The 21,258-nt window shown below is 45.4% G+C and overlaps 1 protein-coding gene and 1 long non-coding RNA gene across 7 annotated transcripts in view; one reads left to right on the top strand and one right to left on the bottom strand.

Annotated features, from left to right (window-relative positions):
* The window catches only part of TMEM273 (transmembrane protein 273), a 33,645-nt gene extending 29,968 nt beyond the window's left edge, over positions 1–3,677 (top strand). For 4 of the 5 annotated variants that reach the window (XR_008492037.2, XM_054436514.2, XM_054436513.2 and 1 more), the window contains one exon: positions 2,505–3,677. Coding sequence is in view for 4 of the 5 variants with exons in the window: in XM_054436513.2 (XP_054292488.1) it covers positions 2,505–2,529 (25 nt within the window). In the remaining variant the exon portion in view is untranslated. Of the gene's footprint in view, positions 1–2,153; positions 2,291–2,504 lie in introns of those variants that run through there. The other variant, XM_054436510.2, reaches the window with a different exon arrangement.
* A 3,196-nt stretch (positions 3,678–6,873) lies between these two features.
* On the bottom strand, positions 6,874–20,891 carry LOC129006831 (uncharacterized). Of its 2 annotated transcripts, XR_008492096.1 has the most exons (4): positions 20,655–20,891; positions 16,999–17,113; positions 15,275–15,433; positions 6,874–7,617 (listed from the first exon to the last, which is right to left on the bottom strand). It is a non-coding gene; the product is annotated as an uncharacterized LOC129006831 (long non-coding RNA). The 2 variants fall into 2 exon arrangements; XR_008492095.1 differs by lacking the exon at positions 15,275–15,433.
* Between the last annotated feature and the right edge of the window lie 367 nt (positions 20,892–21,258).

The following is a 21,258-nucleotide window of genomic DNA, read 5'->3' as shown; positions in this document are numbered from 1 at the left end:
CTGGGGGAGGTCCCAGTGGAGAATTTTATGATGATTGCTTTGTGTTTTTGGTTATTGGGTTTTTGTATAGACCAAAGCAAAGAAAATAAAAATAGCACACAGAAAAAAAAAAAAGAAGCAAACATCCTGGTATTTAAATTGGGGTTGCATTACATTTACATATTAAGTTAAAGATGATTAACTTCTTTACGATGTTAAGTGGCTCTCCATGGAAAAGAGATAATTTTTTCATAAAAAATTATCTGATTTTGTGTGTTTCTGTTTTTGTGTGTTTCAGGAGAGTTTTCAGATTTTACTCTTATAAGATTGTCGTATTTTTTGTGATATTTATTCCTAAGTATTTTGCCTTTGCTGCTTTCAAAATGGAGTTTTTGCCATTATGTCTCCTACCTGGTCATTGATTGTATTTTGATTTTGGGGGATTATGTTAGCATTATAGGGGTTGCCTTGTTGAATGCTTTTATTATTTGTCTCTGTTTTCTTCTCCGTTCCTTGAGTTTTTACGATATTATGTCATCTGCCAAAATATAGATCTTCTTTCCCAATTCATATGCCTTTGTTTTCTCCTCTCTGATTGCATTGGCTAAAAACATCAATGTTAAATAATAGTGGGAAAAGTGTGCATACAACATGCCTCTGCCAGACTTTGATGAGAAATCCACTAGTGGTGTCCATCAAGTAACATGCTGGCTCTAGGGCTGAAGCACACATATCTTATCATGTTAAGGAGTATTCATCAGTTCCTATTTTACTGAGTTTTAAAAACCAGAAATATGTGTTGGATTTTGCCAAAGATATTTTTTCAGTATTAGCAGGCATAAATGTATCCTAAACAGATGAACCCTGGGGCTAACCAGAATGTATAGGCATCCTCATTATTAGTTTTACTTTTGTTTCTTTTTGTTTCTTTCTCTCTTTGTTGGTCTATGTGATTCTTGGAGGATGTGGTCAAAGATTTGGGTTAAGTAGCCACTAAATCACACGGTATGCAACACTCTCTTGCTGTTTCTCATGATGCCAACCCGGAGTACCATGCAGCCTAATTCACCTACTAGTCCAGCCAGCAGATGCTACCCTAGACTCTGCCAGCCTTGTCTTGTTTTCTCCAGATCGTGCCTGGCTCTCTGGTGGCTGGTGACACACCCATCTGCAGAGGTATCACTACCTGTCAGAGAACAACTTCATACATGAGGTAGCTCAGCAGTGCCCCTTCTTCTGCTCAGGGCAGCCAGGGATGGGAGGAGGCTGCTCTCTTGGGCTGCGCATCTACTCTGGGCATTGATATCTCAAGTGCAAACCTGGCTAACTCCAACTTCTTTAGATCCCTTCCTTATCAACACCTGAAGGGACCTTTTAATGCAGGGCTTGTTAAAGACACTAGGAAGGATGAACCCTTTGCTCAGCTTCTGGGCCTCTAAACCCCATGTTCCTCTGGAACTTCCAGCTTTTGAAGGAGAAAAAAACCCCTGATGGCATTTGAGGCCTTTGCTTGGAATCCCTCCCTTTACTTTTCTCACCACTTCCTCTCACCATATCTTGCTGGTTTCCAATGTCTTTCTTATCTTTAACGTTGGTTCTACTGCCATCAAGCTCTATATCCCTGACCATTACCTGTGTCCTTGGTCCTCAAATATGGGGTAGTCAAGTATGTGCTGTCTGTTTTATGGCCTTTGACGTGGCTTGTCCCAAAGATGCTTCACTCTGTCCCGCCTTCCTGCTGTTGCTGCCCCATCTCTCATGAGGAGTTCTTAGCTGTCAGGAGATTGTGACTGAATATACACAATGGAAAGTCATACACAATTTTGCATCATTCACTGTAAGCCTATATACCATTCTATTATATTCTAGATGTCTGTGTGAAACTACAGTGAGGGTGTAAATTTGGTCTCAAGGCATGGAGGTATAAGTGAGGCCCTTCGCAGGGTCTGCATCCTACTTTCAGTCCACATTCTATTGTATCTGAGTTTGGTTTGTTGACTCATCTTCTCTTCCATGTTCCCCTTTTTTAGACACCTATGCTGCCCTTCCCTTTCATCAAAGCTGGTACACCAAGTACGGAGAAGTCTCACCCTCTGTAACAGCTTGTAGTTCAGATGTGAAGGCATTATTTTCCAGTTCCATTCTCATAGGTCTATCTACCTTGTTCCTTGTAGCATCTGGCCAGATCTGTGCAAATTCACCAACTACAGAAAGTGAGAAGTTTCCCAAAATATGCCTATTAACCTCGAGGAATGACTTCTCTTTTTGTCATCAAAGTGGATGAAGTTTTGTTTGCCTTGGGTTTGGCAGGCAGAAAACAACTTCCAGGTTGAGCTCTCCCCTTTACCCAGAAGCCACTGGCCTTCAGGTTCCTTTCTATGTTGCGCAAGGAAGTGTCCCACCTTGCAGGCTTTGCTGATGAGCTTTTATACCTCTTTAATTGTGTGAATTGCATAAACACATGCAATAATTAGAGCATAGTTGCTCTCTCAATAAGTCTTTCAGATGGTTCTCTTCCTTTCCAGAGATGCACAGGTGATTGAGCTGTAGGCAAGCAGTGACATGAAGAGGTGTTCTAGCCCCGTGGAAAATGGCCCATGGTTAACATCTCAGGATGTTCTGCATCCAACACCCAAGGCTGGTAATGAACTTTCACATGGACTGAATATTGGAGGCAAATAATAGAAGGAATAGAATATACAGTGCCTCTGTCCTGAAGGAAAATATCATGCCTCTTCTGGAAGAAGCAGACTGCACAGAGGAAGGATTGAGCAATTTAGCCTGCAGTAGAAGAAGGTGGACACCAAAAACTTCACCCTGTGTTGGAGCTGTTCATGCTTCCATGAGGGCATGGTGTCCATGTCCGTGGAACCTACCACAGAAAATGGCTCATGAAAAGGGGAATCCGACCCAACACACAGCTTCCTACACACTCTCGTCTTATCAACAGTTAGGCAGTAATTTGTAGAACGATTAGCTTCACCCTCTTAGCTGCCAGGAGATTCCTTCTTAAAGACAGACTATGTGAAGATTCGGGAGTCCTGAAACGTGGGGACTCCGGGATGGTCTCTAGCCCTATCGATGATGAATGCTGGCCTTCTGGAGGAGAAATGGCAGTCTGGGCTGGCGTGGTAGGAAGGGCTTTGGTGTTCATGGAATGGGCCTGCTGTTCTCAGACCTTCAAAGGATGGAACCAACGAAGGACCAAATGAGAAAGCAGATGCTGTGCCTTGCAGAGGGCCATGAATGTCAGTTATTATTTTTCTCCTTATACAATTATTTTGTGGTTATTATTACAATGTGCATGGCTGTTGCATAAAAGACATGACTGGTAGAGGCTGAGGAAAGCCACGCCATTCTACAATTGCCATCAGGCTAAGGCCCCATGAGCATTTCTCTCCCTTGTAATATTAACCCTGTATTTCTGGGATCACATCATGGAATATTCTTTGCCTTTCCACTTTCCAGGAAATCTCTCAGACTGGGCTGCCCTCCTTGTGTGTGATGAAAGATGAGCTATATTTCACAACAAAGTGCTGTGTTGTCATAATTTGTCTGGACTCCCAGGGCGTCTCTTACCCAACTTGATAACGATGCTGTTCATTAGCAGCCTTTGTTAACTGATAACCAAGAGCGGTAATGTGATACTCATAAGCAATTTTCTGTGTGTAGGATGAAATAAACCATCTTGTATGGGATCTGCTAATTGATTTGCTTCCTTTAGCAGCATTTTAATTAAGACATCTGGTTTGTGAATGGCAGAAACACTTGTGAACTGAAGGTGAATGCTCCTGGAATCTCAGCCATCGTTTTACCTTCTGTACACACAGCAAAACCTTGGTGTTCTCTCCCCGACCCCACCTCATGAAATATTTTCCCAACACCACCACTGGACTCTGGTTTTGTTTTAGCCCCACACAAGGTTTCCCAAGTGAAGAACAGAGAGAATTATGCTGAAGGCCAGCGTCCTCTCCTTGGGTCATAAAGGCTGACATCATCTGGGAGGCAGATGGGCAGGAGGCCCTGACATTGAGGTCTCCCTGGCTTACACTCCAAACCCAGCTCAATATCTTCCTTCTGGATGTCCTTCTAGTCCTATTGGAAGCTCTCTGAAGACCCCCGCGACAGCTCCTCTCCATAAGAGCAGCTCCTGGGGATGCAGGGTCCAATGGGCAGTAGCTCTTGGAAGTGACTGAAAGGAGTCCTAACAAGCCATTGGGTTTGCAGTGTAGCCTTGCGAGTCAGGGCCATTCCAGCATGGTTGCCTCACCCTGTGGTTTGACAGTATGCTAGCAGAGGCCAGAGTCTGGACTAAGCTCCATCCTCCCAGCCTTGTAAGTTCTGGGACCCTAGGACACATACAGCTTCCCCCATCACAGCCCACCATAGCATGGAGAACATCATGCCCTAAGGGAAGGGGACAAATGGTTCTCAAATGTCAGGAGGAAGAGTCAACCTGCACAGGGAAGCAGGTCGCAGATGGCTGCAGCCAGTCAGGATCTAATGAAGTGGATATGGTTTAGGGCCTCCAGGATTCAGTACGGGAAGGAGGGGAAGGTGAGATGGGAGAGGGTTATCTGGCAAGGTCAACAAATTAAAAATCATCTATATATGTATCAATCTATATAGTTAAAAGTGTGTTTAAATTGAATCTATACAAATTAATATACAAACAAATATGTGTATGTATGGGTGTCCTTCTCTGTGTGTTGAAAGTACACATATCATGCAATTTTAGGAAATAAATGTAGGTTTGGAGGAGTTAATAAAACTCCTTTCTAAGCAGGCAGGGTTGCTTAGACAGAGGGAGGCTGAGCTGAACAGAGCCTGAAGATGCAACCTTTCCATCGTCAAAGTTGGAAAACAGCTGAGAGGCAGACAAGCTAGGCAGTTGGAAATAAAAATATCAGTGCTATTGTGACTTTCAAATGAGTCACGGCATGCTAGCATCCCTCTGCAGCCTCTGGAGTCCCTGCAGCATCCATGCTGCAGTCCAAGCAGGAAGTGAGCGTGGCCCAGGTGGAGTGCTGGCAGCAAAGAGGCAGAGAATTGGGGGTGAGGATGGGGTTGGGATGGACCTTAGGGGAAGAGATGCCAGGACTTGCTGGTGGATCAATCTGTCAGGGAGGAAGAGGGAGTTCAGCACAACCCCAGGTTCGGGAGTCATGGGCTAGGATGTGGAGTGCCTGAGGAGCAATGACCTTAGAGAGCTCTGCAACTGGGTCTTGGGTCTCCTAGGCTATTGGGGAGGCAAGGATGGGCTCCATTTGGAGAGAGTGAACCTCACCTTTCTACAGGTGTTCAAACCTGCAAATCAGGGTTAAAAGCATGTGTCAACGATTATTCTAGAACATACTCTGGGATTTATGAGAGAAGATGGGGAGAGCCAGCTTGGAGGCTCCTTTCCCCTGAGATGGAGTGTGCAGGTTGGCTGCTTAGATAGAGAGAGGCTGAACTGGGCAGACCCGAAGATACAGGCAGAAGGGGTAGTGGCCTGCCACAGGAAGTCCATACTGGGCCAGGTGCAGGCTATGACTGATTCTTTCCCCTCTAAGTCATTTGTCTTAATCTCAGATTTGTCAAATTAATTAATCATCCTTCAAAGAATATGGTTTTTCGTGAGTAGATTATCATCAGATGACAAATGAGTAGCACATCTACCAGGCTCTGTATACAGATGCAGAGAAGTCACTCAGGCCTTGAATGTCCCAGCCCCCCTTAGCAGCATATCCTATGTCCCAGTGTTCACTGTCCTGGAATTTTAATGGACTCATGACTGTCTTTTCATTTGTGGCCCTGCTCTGTGCAGTATAGAGCAGTGGTAGAGTACATGAGCTCTATAACCAAATGCTGCTTTCTGAGCTGGACAAATTATTTAATGGTGCTATGCCTCAGTTTCTACATCTGTACAGTAGGCTAATGGTTGTACCTACCCCATAAGATCTTTGTGAGAATTAAACGAGTAACGTGTGTAAAGTTCTTAGCACACTGACATGTTGTCAGCACTTGGTAAACATGAGCTATTACTTATCATTGGTTTGAGGCAAATTTTACACAATTCCAAAATTCAGAGAAGGTGAGATTATGGAAGTTTTTGTTTCATTCTTAATTTACATATGTATATGTATAGTTTTTTTTTTTTTTTTTTGAGACAGGGTCTCACTCTGTCGCCTGGCTGGAGTTCATTTTCACAATAACGATTCACTGCAGCCTTGACCTTGCCAGGCTCAGGTGATCCTCCCACTTCATCCGCCTGACTAGCTGAGACTACAGGCATGTGCCACTATTTTTGTATGTGTTGTAGAAACAGGGTTTTATCATGTGGCCTAGGCTGGTCTCCAACTCCTGGGCTCAAGCATCCTCTTGTCCCGACCTCCCAAAGTGCTGGGATTACAGGCATGAGCCACTGTGCCCAGCCTCTTTATATATTTTTAAATAAAGTTTTTATTTTAGAACAGTTTTAGACTCACCCAAAAGTTGAGAGCATAGTTGAGAGAGTACTCGAATGAATGCTCCACACCTAGCCTCCCCTGTTATTACCATCTTTCATTGGTATGGCACATTTGTCACAATTTAATGAGCCAATATTGATACATTATTATTGACTAAAATCTACATATTATTTGGACTTCCTGTTTTTATCTAGTATCCTTTTTCTGGTCCAAGACCCCATCCAGACCACCGCATGACATTTTGTCACAGCATTGCCTTAGGCTCCTCTTGGTTGTGACAATCTCTGAAACTTTCTTTGATTTTGATGACCTTGACAGTTTTGAAGAACTCTGGTCAGGCATTTTGCAGATTGGTCCTCACTAAAGTCTGTCTATTTTTCTCATGAAGATAAATTTCTTTTAAGCTAAGTTTAACATAAAATTGATTATAATTATACAAAAACCAAGTGTTCACCAATCTTTATTATTGTTCATAAAATTAGCCAGATAGCTGGCAAATCCCACTTAAGTTTGAACTGGGTAGGCTCAGTAAAAAGGAAAACTTTTCCTGTGTAAATAATGGAAAGCAGATGTTTCTAATGAGTGAGGGGGCTGCTCTGGTTAGCATCATGCAATTGCCATGTGCTTTAGGTAGCAACACAGTCCGGGAGAGCACCTGGGGCTCCGTGCAAGGCAGAGTAGATTGGACACTGCTGTCTTTCCTCATCAAGAGAACACCAGCCACCTGTGCTCACTCTGTGGCTAGGAGCTCCTGGTAGTGTGCTCTGAGCTCTCCAGAGAGGTGGATCAGAGCTGCTCATTATTTATCTTAGCAAAAAAGGAACCATAAGGAAGCTTTTACAATGTGGTTCTGATCTTTATCCTATTTCCTGAGTTTAATTCAAGAGATGGCAACAAATTGTGAGTCAAGCACAACTGCTGACTGGCAGAAAAGAAATTGAAACCAGGTCCCAGAATCACCCCAAACATGTTTTGATGGGGTATTTGCAGACAGCAGCAAGGGCTCTGCTACTGACTCACTCCAAGGGGTGGTATTTTGTGGACTTCTTCCCACAGCATTCAGAGGATGGGGCTGTGGATGGTGCTCCTCTCACCTCTGTTGGCTTCTGAGGTCTGCTCTCATTAATGGCTCCTGCTCCTCCCGTCAGCCTTGACCTGGATTCCTTCTGTCCAGATGGAAGTGGCACTGACGAACATAAGGAAATGGTCAGTCTCAAAAGGAAAAGAAGACACAATGGAACAGGAGAAAACTTTCTCAGAGGATGGTGGCAAGCACCTGTTATACCCTGTGGATACTTTACTCATGTAAATTATATCTGCACTCGTAGCCTAGCTTTTGTAGACACAGCTGCATGCACTCTAATAACCCACCATTATGATCAGCATGCCCCTTCGTGGATGGAATCGTTCCTTCTCACAGTTCAGAGTGTGGGCTCTAATCCAGCTGGCTAAGGTCTAATTCCTTCTGGCCTATTGCTTACTGTCTGTGCGCAACCCCTGACAAGTGACTCAACTTCATCTTAGTTTTCTCGTTTGTAACGACAATGATGGCCCTAGGGGGTTGCTATGACTTGCCAAAGAGTTATTGCATGTAAAACACTTGGAATAGTGTCCAAAATGTGTAGGTGCTCTATAAATGTTCCCTCTTCTAAAGTACGGTATGAGACACCATGGGAAAAAACAAAGAAGACATAGATGTGACCTTAACAGAGGAAACCACAGGCAAACAGTGTAAGTGAGTGCTGCTTTTGAGGTGTGAACAGGGTGCTGTTGGATCCCAGGAGAAAGAGAAAATCACAGTGGCCAGCAGAGCAACATCTCTGTCTGGACACAAAGGAGTTTGTTGGTCAGAAAAGCAGACAGGGCAACTGGCACCTGGCAGGGTGTCTGGCACCTGGCATGCCAGTGCCTGGAAGCATGAAATCATTCGGCAAGCTGGGATGGGTAAGTAAGGACATTGCTGTGCGCAGGGCTGGGGCTGAGTAGAAGGAGGGTCAGGAAGTCTATGGAGACAAACAAGGTGCTAACGTGTTTGGCCATTTGGTTGTCTGGATTTTGTGAAATCAGTTTTCTCTTTCACAAAGCGAGTTGCAGAAAGACAATAGGTGATTCTGTGAAATGGAAGTTGAGAGATGCAGAGGGAAGATCCAGGAGTTCTAGTGCTCATTTAATAGGTGTTCTAGGAGGAGGGAGCAGACAGATCAAAAAAAGGACAGATCAGATGAGAGAACACAATTTACCAGAGCTGCCAAAAGACACTAGATCTTGGCTTCAAAGGAGGATCCAGTGAGTAATTGGCCCTTAAAAGAAAAGAAGTAGGTGAGCTCCACATTTATTTAGATCGACTTCTGAGAACCCGTTCCCGTTTATACTGCATACAGGGCAAGAGAGTTTAAGCAGGATGTGACAATCTTACTGTGCTAGGAAGACAGAGGTTGGGGCTTGATGCTGTCATAGTGGCTAGAATTTAGGGGAACAATCCCAGAAAGGAAGCAACTTTCGATTTTGGAAGAGACCCCAACTCTGCTTCAAAATTCCCCTTAAACTGATGGCTGACTCCTAAACTTGGCATGCACAGAATGAAATACCAAGGGGCTCAGTGGAAAACAACAGCTGGAAGGCTAAAAGGAGCTGAGCAGAGATTTCAGCAGCTGTCCTGCCATTGAGAGACAAAGTTTGAAGTTTAAATCCTGCCAAAGTATTAATAGAAGGACTTAGTGTGATGCTTAATTGTATGTATCAACTTGGCTGGGCCACAGTGCCCAGATAGTTGGTTGAACATTATTTTGGATGTGTCTGTGAGGATGTTTGTGAATGAGATTTACATTTAAGCTGGTGGACTTTGAGTCAAGCAGATTGCCCTCCGTAACTTGGGTGGGCCTCATCTAATTATTCGAAGGCACGGACAAAGCAAAGCCCGAGCAGGAGGGACTTCTGCAGCATGTGGCCTTCAGCCTGGAACTGCAACCTCAGCTCTTCCGGGGTCTCTAGCCTGCTGGCCCAAACTGCACATTGTACTTGCCAGCTTCATAATTGTGTGAGCAAGTTCCTTAAAATAAACCTCTTTATATATAACACACACACACACACACACACACACACACACCTCATTGGTTCTGTTTCTCTGGAGAACACTAATATACTTGGTAAGCACAGCTGGCTTCCCATGAAAACCAAGACTAGCGGTTGTGCTCTAGGACTAGAGACAGAACTGAAATAGACCCAGCCAACACAGCCTAAAACCAGGATTCTCTAGAATCAAGGTAACTTACCAGTGATGTAACTTGCCAGACTAATGATTTGTGCCCAGGCCTTAATTTTAAAGGTGACTGAAAGACAACACAGAGAGCTGATGTCATGGAAGGAATAATTTATTACAGTACTTACATTTCCTAAGAGAAGGGGACATACCATGTCCCAAGAGGCCACAGGGAGGAAGCACCAGATTTGGTCAAAAGGTAGAAAGAGCCAGAGAAAAGCATGGCCCAGAGCCTTTATTGAGCTTTCCATGGGAAAAGCAAGGCAGGAAAGGGGAAGCAACTTAGTACTGGCTAGTGTGGATAGGGTTGGTGGGCTCTGGTCTCCAGTTGACTGGCCCTGGGTGATTTAGGGCAGGGGAAATACTGGCTTGGTGTGTGAGAGTTAGATAAAGAAGGTGGTTGAGGCACACACTCAAGATTGATGAGAAAGTTTGGGATACATTTTTTTTTTTTTTTGGAGATGGAGTCTCACTCTGTTACCCAGGCTGCTCCCAGGGTTCAAGCGATTCTCATGCAGGTGTGTGCCACCACTCCCAGCTACTTTTTGTATTTTTAGTAGAGATGGAGTTTTGCCATGTTGGCCAGGCAGGCCTAAAGTGATCCGCCTGCCTTGGCCTCCCAAAGTGCTGGGATTAGAGGTGTGAGCCACCGTGCCCAGCCAGGGATAAGATTTTTCAGGCACCTAGGGAAACTGGACTGCAGGGCAGATATATACAACAGTAGCTGTTAGTTTGGCCCTGTAATTAATGGATGCTTAGTAGACAAATACAGAATCTAAGAAAACATAGAACAACTAAGCATCAACACTCTTCAAAGGAAGATAACAGAATCCAGAACTTCTATAATGCATCAACCACAATGTTTAAAGGAACAATACCAGGCAATCAAAGAAGCAGGAAAACATGACTCTTAACAAGAGAAAACAGACAATAGAAGTAAACCCATGATAATCCAGATGTTGAAATTAGCATTCAAGGACTTAAACAATTATTGTAAATATATATATATTTTTTCAGGTGAAATGAACAGAAAGGCGAACAGAGGGGAATCCTTGGCAGGCGAATGGAAAGTATAAAAGAGTCACATGGAATTACTAGACTTTAAAAATGCCATATCTAGCCTAGGTCTTTGCACTTGCTGTTTCTGCTACCTGGAAAGCTTTTTCTCCAGATTCTCAAATGACAGATCACTCTCTCCACTCAATGTTCTTCCCCTACATTATTCTACAGGGAGGCCTTCCCTGAGAACACTCCTTTAGTTATATATTTACTTACCATGCTATATTTATCATAAGGGCACTTATGGCCACTGGCATTATGTTATGTATTTATGCTTGTATCCATCTATTTTTTTTTCATCCTCCACAGTAATGCCAGCTTCTTTAGGACAAGGATTTTGTCTTTTTCACTGCCAGGACAGTGCTGGGCAGAGAGTAGGTGCTTAGTAAACATTTGTTGCTGTTCCTTTAAAAATATCCAAATAGTATAAGCAACTATAAAGAATATTTTTATAGAAATAATTTGAACATCCAGATAAAATGGGTTATTTTCTTCCCAAATTTAAATGACTACGTTTGCTCAAAAAGAAGTTGGGCCTGGGTGTAATGGCTCACGCCTATAATCCCAGCACTTTGGGAGGCCAAAGAGGGCAGATGACCTGAGGTCAGGAGTTTGAGACCAGCCTGGTCAACATGGTGAAACCCTGCCTCTACTAAAAAGACAAAATTAGCTAGGCATGGTGGTGTGCACCTGTAATCCCAGCTACTTGGGAGGCTGAGGCAGGAGAATCACTTGAACCCTGGAGGCAGAGGTTGCAGAGAGCTGAGATTGTACCACTGCACTCCAGTCTGGGCAACAAGAGCAAAACTCCGTCTCAAAAAAACAAAAAAAGAAAAAGAAAAAGAAAAAAAGAGGTTGGGAAACTAGCTAGGATAATTACCATACGGAGAAATGGAAAATAAAAGTTGTAGTAGTTACTGCCTAAATCTTCATCACTGAATCCCTATCAATTCACTGTCCCACTAACAGTCTAAAGCAATATCTTTTCCCACATGCTCACCAATGCTTTTTGCCTTTTAAACATTTTGCTATTTTTTTCCTAATTGAAATCATTTCCAACGGTTTACTCAGTCTTTTATTGCATGCCATTTCTAGTTTTTTGTTACTGTAAAACACATGTAACAAAAATTCTTGTGTATATTCTTTTGGCACAGACACAAGAATTTTTCTAGGGGCAGATAGAATTTTTACTCCTAAAACTGCAGTTTGCATGTGGCATGCCCAGTGTGGAAGAAGTCTGAGCATTAGTGTTACTGGGGAGCCTGGTCTCCAGGGTTTCTGGAGCACTGACATTGGAACAGAAGCACGTTCCTCTCTGGCCTCTTTGAGTTTACACCTCAGGTTTGGCTCTTATTATGCCAGGCTGCTCTTGGAGACAGAGAGGTCAGAGCTGCTTCTGCTGCTTCTGTGGGTGAACTTGGTTGAGAGAGCCCCCAGATAGGAGAGAAACATGGACAGAATGAACTGTGAGACCAGAAAGGCAAACAGGGTAGCAAGGTGATGAAAACAAGCTAAGATTAGAGATCAAGGTCAGCCCAATGTCTGAGTGAGGTGAAGGTGGGGACGCTGTGACCACAGCAGTAGGCACAGGCATATGTTAGGCTCAGGGGTCCATGGGTGTTGAGAGAGACAGTGGGGGAGGGCCAGGGTGCATTAATTGCTCTTCTCTTTCTTGGGAGTAGCTCACTTAGAGATGAATTTTATCCCCACTACCTGGGTAAACAGATATGGAACCAGCCTTCAATCAGGATACGAATCTCCAGGAGCAACATCAGGCACTGAATCCAGAAACTCTTAGCTCACTATGGTGGCTGTGGATCTACTACACAGCTCAGCTCTGAGGAGTGAGCAAAGCTGTAGACAAACACATGCAGGGTTTTATGCCCCTGAACCCTAGGGCGCTCCTCCTAAGGAAAAGCCCAAGGCCACTGACACCACTTCCTAGAGAAGGTGTTGGGCAGAAGACCTGGTTGGCAGGAAGGGGATCTGCCTTCAAAAAGAGTTTCCACAAATTTCAAGGGAGTGAAGCTTTGTAGAAAGAAAATAATGTCCAAAGAGGGATTGTTTGGGGAAGTTTTGCCACTTAAAACCCTCAATGTCCCTTCAAGGAAAGATGGATTCCAGCCAGGAAGGGCATGAGATGGTCTTAGGCAAGCTAAATGCATCTTCGTTCAGTGACTTTCTAAATGGGCATGGTAATGACTCACCCAACATTAGGGAAGAGGTGGTAAAAAGGGGAGGAAGAAAAGAACAAAATCAGAGCACGGTGACAGGAGGTGACTTTGACACCTGGAACCCACAGGTGGGGGCATGTCACATTCTCAGAAATCACGTGGGGGCTGAAAGGGAGCCCCTCTTCCACTGCCCCATTCTGAGTGGGGAGCCGGTGCTGTCATCTGAAAGCCGTGAGGGAGAACAGTGCAAGGTCGTATTTGGGCCCAGGCCAGTTGAGAAAACTTGTAGGTGTACTGCAACTTCTAAGCTTCAGCGATTGTCCACAGAACCAGTGAGGTATTCTGCTGCCCAAAAGGAAACATCTCCTCAATTAATGATAATTTACAATATGTGCTTAGCATTTGCCTGGCACAGTTTGAAAGAACCACTGTAGAGCTGTGTTCACCTTTGCAGGATGGAGACATGGTAATACCAAGTCTGGGCTCACACTGGTTCTTTACGGGGCTCTGCCGCTTAGAGGAATTGATGGATGGTGGTGGCTGGAAGAGCTGTGGGCTGGGGCAGGTGTCCTGAGCTGGGGAGGGCAGAGGGAGGCACTGGGAGGGCTCAGGTGGGAATGGATGAGGATCCGGCTTGCTGGGATGGAAAAAGCCTGCACTCTGTAGATAGACATGGGCCTTTGGCTCCGACGCCTGCTACACAACTCAGCAGCTCTGTGACCTTTAAGCAAATTCACCTGGAAAATGGGGAAGAGGGGCTCAAAGATCATCTGCTCCAGGACTACCATACTTGATGATGTAATGAAATTACCACCCCATTTAGAAAGTCACTGAAAGGGAACAGTTTAGCCTGCCTGTGGCAAGTCATGTCCATCCTGGCTGGAATCCATGTATTCTTGAAGGCAAATGTGCTCTGCACCTGGTTGGTGGTAGGTAAAGGCTGACTGTTTTCTGTTCTACAACCATGCGGCTAAGAAGACAGTTCTGGGTGGGCCATCCCTCCCAGCAGCTGGAACAGCTAATTCAGGTCTCAAGTGTCTGAAGCCTCAGTCCTACCCAACTTCCCCCAAAAGGGTTGGAATTCTTGGCCACACTCCCTGGGGCAGTCCCCACAGCTGGAGAGGCTGCCCTGGCCTCCCTCTCAGACCCTCTCCAGCCAAGCCTGCCCCTAGGGTATCTCTTCCTGCAGCCAGGCCTGGCGCTTGCTTGCCCAGCTGGCTTTGATCAGGCTCACTCTGAGCCACATGTCACTGTCTTCATCTGTTATTGTTTATGTTTCCTTGCAAACAAATGTCACATCTTTCCCAGGAGCCTCTTCCCAGCCAGTTAGGTTTTAACCCCTTGTGGTCAGAGGCAGGTTTCCACTCCTCAACCTAGCCCCTTTTCTGCACCCAGTGAACCGAATGCTCTGGGACCCAAAGGCTGATGTCCATTCAAGGGATCCAGGCTGAGAGACCTGTCCAGGGGACTGGCGTGGAGCATCTTAGGACAGAGTGGCCAGGAGTCATGGGGCTTTGTAAAATCTTGCTTGTGGGCCTATATGTTTTTTCCAGCCTCATTAGCCTTTAAATAAAGCTGGAAGTAATTTATTGCTTATTTTCTTACACAATTATCATAGAAAAAGATTAACAAAAGGATGGGAATCTCTTTTTCGTACAAAGAAATGTTGCTAATGCTTGCCATGTAAAATTTCAGACTTTACGTGTGTATATATGCATGCATGTTCTAGGTTTTATGTAACTGGGATTATTTGGTATATGCTTGTAATCATAATGTTGTGAACAGATTTTCCCATGTGCTTTATTCACTACATTGCATTCCATTGTTTAGTTGTTCCATAATTTACTTAACCTAGGAGTTCTTAAACTCTAGCAGGCACCAGAATCAATCCAGGGAAGGCTGACTGAAACACAGATTGCCAGGCCTCACTGCAGAGTTTCCCAACCAGCAGGTCTGCCTGGTGTGGGGCCTGGGAATTTGCATCTCTAACAAGTTTCCAGGTGAGGATGATGCAACCAAACCAACTTAGCCCAACCTCCACCTCAGGCACTTAGGTTGCCTCTGAGTTCACTCCCATAAACAATGCTGTGTTGAACATGGGCTGATGAAAATGGGCTAATAAAGGCACAGTTTTAATTGATTCCAGGGGTCAATTTCTAGAGGTAAGATTGTCGAGACAGATGGTACCATAGGTTTAAAGTTTTTGCTACCTATTGCCAGAACATTAGTTTCAATTTATTTTTCCAACAGGGGACACCAGTTCTGGACCTCACGTTGATTTAATTCTTGTTTTTCTAATGAGAAGTGCCCACCACATCTAGCTAATGTCACTGAAAAAGCTAGGTTCCCACCTTTAGAGCTGTGTGAACCCAGGAAGCCCCCTCATCTGTTTGAGGCTCAGCTTCTTCATTTATTAACGGGGAAAGAACACTGCTCTGCCCGCCTGTCTGGGCTGTAGTGAGAATCATGAAATGATGATGGAGCACCCTTCCTAAATTGCGACTTGTAATCTGAAAGATCAAAATAAACACTGCTGTATCAACTAAGACAGACACCAAGGTTAAGGAAACAAAGTTACCTACAGGTTGGTTCAGGGCCTGGCTGGCATGAGTAATCTCTATATTCCTATGGCTCCAAACTCCCTAACAATGGTGCTATCAGACCCCTCCCAAGTCTGATTTACAACCCAGTCACTACAACTCTGATTGGACAGAGGATGCCCTTACCAACATTCTTTCTTGATAAGCAATTGCAGACCTTAAGCCATTTTCAGCAGCTTACAGAGGCTGTGCACAAACTGTCTTTGTGTCATATGGTTCACCTTTTGTCATAAAAAGCCAAATTCTACTTCTTTTAATGCTATAACCCTGCCCCAAAGTGAACATGGGATGTATGTGACATACATGTTTACCCACTGTGCATGCACTTGACTTTCCTCATAAATATGTACAGCTTTCTCCCCAAACCTGCTGCATACATAGGATACCAGCCTTGTGAGCCGTAAAACCCAAATTGCCCTTCCCCTGTTCGAAGAGAGAGCATCTTGGTACTTGCCAGATACTGCCTCTTTACAGTTCACTAACTGCTATCACCAATAAGGATCTCCTTTTCACTATTTAGTGATCCTGGTGGTCTTTTGGATGACAGACTCATGTGCAGGTGGAAGGGTTCTGAGCATTTCCCTGACTAATTAATATGCAGCCCATATAATGGGAACTGTTCTAGAAAGTTAGCATTATTGGGGAACAGGTTGCTTGAGGGTTTATATTCACAGCCACAACTGTTAGCTCAGGTCATCTCTCCTATGGGAACCCCCAGTAGTGTGATGGTAAATATTCAACCACTTGCTCCTGGCAGGGGAGGGGGAAGCCCCTGGTTTTAGCCTTTGCTTATTACCATGGTGTAAATACTCCCACCAAGCCCTCTAACAAGCTGCCACTGTGTCTTAAAATGTAGTAAAATAATTAGGATGTGGAGCGTTTGAGTATTTATTACTTTCATGTTTAATATAATTTATTTAATTATAAGTTTATACTATTTTTAATGTTGATAATGGCTGTGTTTAACAACTGGCTTGCAAAGTTCTTAAAGATTTAACAACTGGTTCTCATTAGCCAGTACCAGCTGGCCCCAGCACACTAGTAGATGCCCCTCTTGGCCATAAACTCATTAAAAATGCAAGTCACTATGCCATTCTTGTGGAGGAAAGGTTACACTGGTTATATTGACTTCCATTTTTTACATGTGACTGAGGGCTACACATTGGTAATCTGAGTTAGTTTGATTCCAAATGTTTGGCACTTATATTTTAAAATAGTCCCAGGCTTCCCGAGGATTGAACTTTAGGGTCCTGCTAAGACATCTGGTGCTCACACCACGCAGCCAAGCTCTCCAACACACATCTCCTGTGGAGACAGGCCTTGCAACGTGGGGGAAGCAGGCTTTGTTTCCAGAAGCTCATCAATGAGGTCTTGAGAGATCAGTTTCCAGTTGCTGCTATTCTGCCTTTTAATTTTCTTAGTTTGGCTTTATTGTGATAGATTTAATTTGCTGTGGGTTGGGTGGTGGAACCTACCGTGTTACTGCTCCTGGTCGCATCACTGCCATTTGTGGCCTGAAATTTCCGAAGAAGCCAACTTGAATATGTGAATTCATTGTGGTTCAGATAAGAGCCATTTACACTGCTTTCACTAAGGCAGGAAAATAATAGAAAAAAATAACCTTTTGGCTTGTTTGGTGATATTTTACTGCAATGTATCATGACCTGTGAATTTGTGCTACACAAATAGCTTAATAAATGCTGTTTCCAATAAAGTAAGAATGCATTTGCTGAGTTACCGTCAAAACAGGAAATTGTTTCAAAAACATGAATCAAAATTTAAATATGCAGATGCTTATAGTCTTGTCTTGCAGAAAATAATTCATATTTTCTCCCTTCTCATCTTTGTCATATTTGTTGAATTCCTTGAGAGCCAGGGTAGATTTGGGATGGCTTCTGAGGAGAGCTGCCTTTCCCTTAGAAGGGAGACCCAGCTGACTGCCTGTTTCACACCATGGCTGGCAGGTCCCTTTCCTCCCTGGACATGGATGACCATGGTGCTTGCTGGTCAGGTGGGAGCCACACTGCTCGGCCATCTCTAGCCACTCCCTGTTGTGCTGTGGATGTGCCAGATCTCAGTTCTGCTCCACTAAAGTTATTACCTCTGTGAGATAGTCACATAAACATGCTGGCACTTGGAGCAGTGGAGGATTGTTTGAACCAGTCCTCCATGTTAGAGCAAAGCTCACAGGCCTAGAGCAAATCTCACAGGCCTAGGGCATGGTGTGTGTGTGTGTGTGTGTGTTTGTGTGTGTTGGGGGTGGGGAGGTGTGGTGGGGATGGCAGATGGGGTGTTGGAAACCAATGCCCCAGCCAATGTCCAGCCAGTCTCACTGCACTGCAGGAGGCATGACTGAATGGACTGCTTCCCCTGTGGCTGCTAAGCCTTGGCCTGGGGCCTTTCTTGGGAAGTTTCCTGTGGGAATTTGATGTGGCCTGATCCAATCTTCCCAGAAGTTCTCCACCCTATGAATACTTTATTCCAGGAGGGCCAGGGATCCATTCAAGACTTTGGGTGCTGTGCGGGAGAAGGGACAGTTGCTGGCCTCCTCGGGACACTGGGATCATCCATTAAACAACTGCATCATCTCTCTGCAGGACAGGCTGGGAAGAAGCATCTTCAGCCATGCCTTTGAAATAGCTATTCCAATTGTGGGGATTAAAATAAATCATCCCAGCTCTGCTCAGGAGTTATCTGTGAACATATTTGCTGCTTTCCAGCCACAGACATCCATTAGTCTTGGATGTGGGTTAAAAGGAACATGGAATCAAGTATAGCACACTTTGACGTCAAGGTGACTCACTGTCAGCCTCTGGGTCCTGGGGTCTCACCCTCACACACTTAGACATCAAGGTGACTCACTGTCGGCCTCTGAGTCCGGGAGTCTCACCCTCCAAGTCAGAGCTGTGCCACGCTGCAGGAAAGTTGGCTCAGTAGAAGACAGGAATGGCTCCTGAGGGCTGTGTCCAGCGTGGCCCGTGGCCAGCCCATTTTGGACATAGAGAGAGAGAAGACACCTTTCCCTAGAGCTCCCACCGTGGCTCTCCAAGAGCATACACAGGACGTGGCCAGTGCTGGGATCCTGTGGGATCCTGGGCTGCTGGGTCACGTGCATGGCATCCAAAAAGGAGTCTTTCCTCTCAGCTTAAGCTGCCCTTCCAAGGAAGTGTGTGTTGGAAGAAGACGCTTCTGCATCCCACAACCTTGTTGAACATTCACAGCCCTGCTGGGCCAGAGCTGAGCAAAATGTGGCAGGCTCCGGGCCAGGTGGGGCTCTGGGGCCTGGAGCACAGCCATGCCACGACTGAGGACCCAGCCCCAGGGACCGGCCCCCTCCTGGTTCCCTGATGAGAGGGAAGGCCTTGGCTATTTGTGTGGGCACCCTGAGGTGAAGGCCAAAACCCGAGACAGCGCCAAACAAACCCGCCAAAGGAGCAGCCTGTTATTATATCTAAAGAAAAACAAAAGCAAAACTCCCTTTCCTATTTGCTTGGGAGAGCTGAAGAAGAGTCCTCCGGATTACATTTCGCTGTGGCTGAGCTGAGCCTTCTGTGGTCCACTGACTCACTTCTTTTAAAATAGTTACAAGAAGCAACAGAAAATGAACCCAAAAGATAGTACTTCCCTACTCCGCTTCTCAGTTTGTCTGATAGCTTTTGGCACTTTCTCTGCAGCCCAAGCACACGATGAGGTCATCCCTAAGCCCTGAGGACTGACCTTCACTGGGAAAAATTCCCACTCTGAACACCACCAACCCCACTCCATGCAAACCTGCTGCACAGTGTCCGGGCAGCTTCCGACTTCTCCCCTGCCCTAGGGTGTTAAATCTGATAATAGGAGAACTTTGGGAGGGTGGCAAGGCACCTGCCCCCTTAGAGGGGCCTCACTTTCGGTGTGGAGAGAAGAGCAGGATCATTGCCCGTTTGCAACACCTTTACACAGTGGCTCTGGCCACAGAAATGCCACGATTAAGACCGAAGCACCACCCCTTGGCCAAATGGACAGACTATTTCTGGACTCCCATGGACCCCAGAATGAATGATTCTCCCCACTGCCCAGATCGGGGCGCAAGCCAAACTCTGGAATTAGAAGTGAAGAGAGACACGGCCTCTCCGCTTCCTGCTGTGGCTGTGGCCGCTTTGTTTCCTGTTAGCCTCCTCAGCTGGGAAAAACAGAGGCTGGGAAGAGTAGGTTTTGGAAGAAAAGTTAAGACTAGAAAATATTCCAGGCCTCTTGGATGAGGTTTAGGGCTCACATGCAATGTGTGCAATGAGCTGGCCAGGCGTCAGAGCTCCAAGAAAGTGCTGCATTGGTCCTTTTGGGGGTTTGCACACCAGCCCTGCTGGCTGCAGCAGTGAGGCGCAGAGGTTCCTGGCAGGGCTGGAAAACCCACTGGAGAGTGGCAGGGGGATGGGTGGGAGCCCTGTGTGGGTGGTCTCAGCTGAGCATCTGCATGGAGCAAGCAGAGCGGCTGGGGCAGAGGCTCTTCCCATAGACGGAAGCAGCCAGAGGCCATGTGAATGAGGAGGACAATCGCTCACCATCGGAGGGGCTTCACTCCAAACTAGCCCCAGAGAAGTAGCCCATAGGAAACATCAGAGCAACCTGGCCATGCAGCCCTGCCCCCAGGCCTGAGATGGAAGCCACTTCTCTCCCAGCTCTCCCACCCAAGGCTCATCAAACCCCTCTGAAGTGCCAAGCTCCCTATCTCTAAGGAGGGTTCACAGTGTATAATTTTTGAGAGGATTGGGAAGAACGTATATAGATTCTGGGGAAAGAAAGACCTGACTCAAGGGACTTTGGAAAACATTGTTTGGGCCCCAAATTGTAAAGCTTTTGTCTTTACAAAAGCAACCGTATATAAACATTGCAATCTAGTAAGTTGTTTCCTATGGGGTAAGAATGGGAACCATCCTCCCAAGTTGTCCTGGGAAAACCACAGGGCTCACCTCGCCCCCAGGTTTCCCTGACTGGGCCAGGAAGATGCACAGAGCTCAGATGCTGGTTAACGAACTAGCTCACTAGAACATATTTCAATATTACAAGGGAAAATCAAAGTCCATTGAAATACCATGCCCTGTAACAAATTGCCCCAGAAACTAGTGTGTAAAACACCTTTTCTTATGCTCACAGTTTCTGTGGGTAGGGAATTCCAGGAGGGCTTGTCTCTGCCTTGTTATGTCTTGGACCCCAGCTGGAAGACTTGAAGTCTGGGAAGCAAAATTATCTGAAGGTTCCATCACTCACACATATGGTGGTTGATTGAGACCTTTGCTGGGGCTGCTGCCTGGAACACATCTATGTGGCCTCTCCATGTGGCCTAGGCTTCCTCACAACACAGTGGCTGAGTCCAAAGGAGAAGGGAGACAGAACCAGGAGGAAGTCACATCTTTTATGACCTGGCACTGACAGTCACAAAACATCACTCCTGTGCATTCTGTTGATTGAGGCAGTTACAAAATCCACCCCAGTTCAGGAAGAGGGACCCTGTCATGCTATCAGAAGGGCATGTGGGTTGTGATATAGATTTGTTTGGCCATCTTTGGAAAATTTGGTCTCACACAGCCCCACCTAATCTTTCTCCTCTTTCTTGAGGTCAACATTGTTTTCTCTTGAGTGTGATTATTTTCAGATCTCCTCTGTGCCGTTTGATACATAGACAATATAGAATTTGGTCAGTGCTTTTGAAGGAGTGTGTTTAATTTTTACATAGGTGGAGTCATCTATCTATTCCT

The sequence above is a fragment of the Pongo pygmaeus genome, chromosome 8 (genome assembly GCF_028885625.2).
Source record: "Pongo pygmaeus isolate AG05252 chromosome 8, NHGRI_mPonPyg2-v2.0_pri, whole genome shotgun sequence".
In the NCBI taxonomy this organism is placed as follows: domain Eukaryota; kingdom Metazoa; phylum Chordata; class Mammalia; order Primates; family Hominidae; genus Pongo; species Pongo pygmaeus.
Note: the sequence above shows the minus strand (reverse complement) of the source record. Positions and strands in the feature narration are given on the sequence as shown.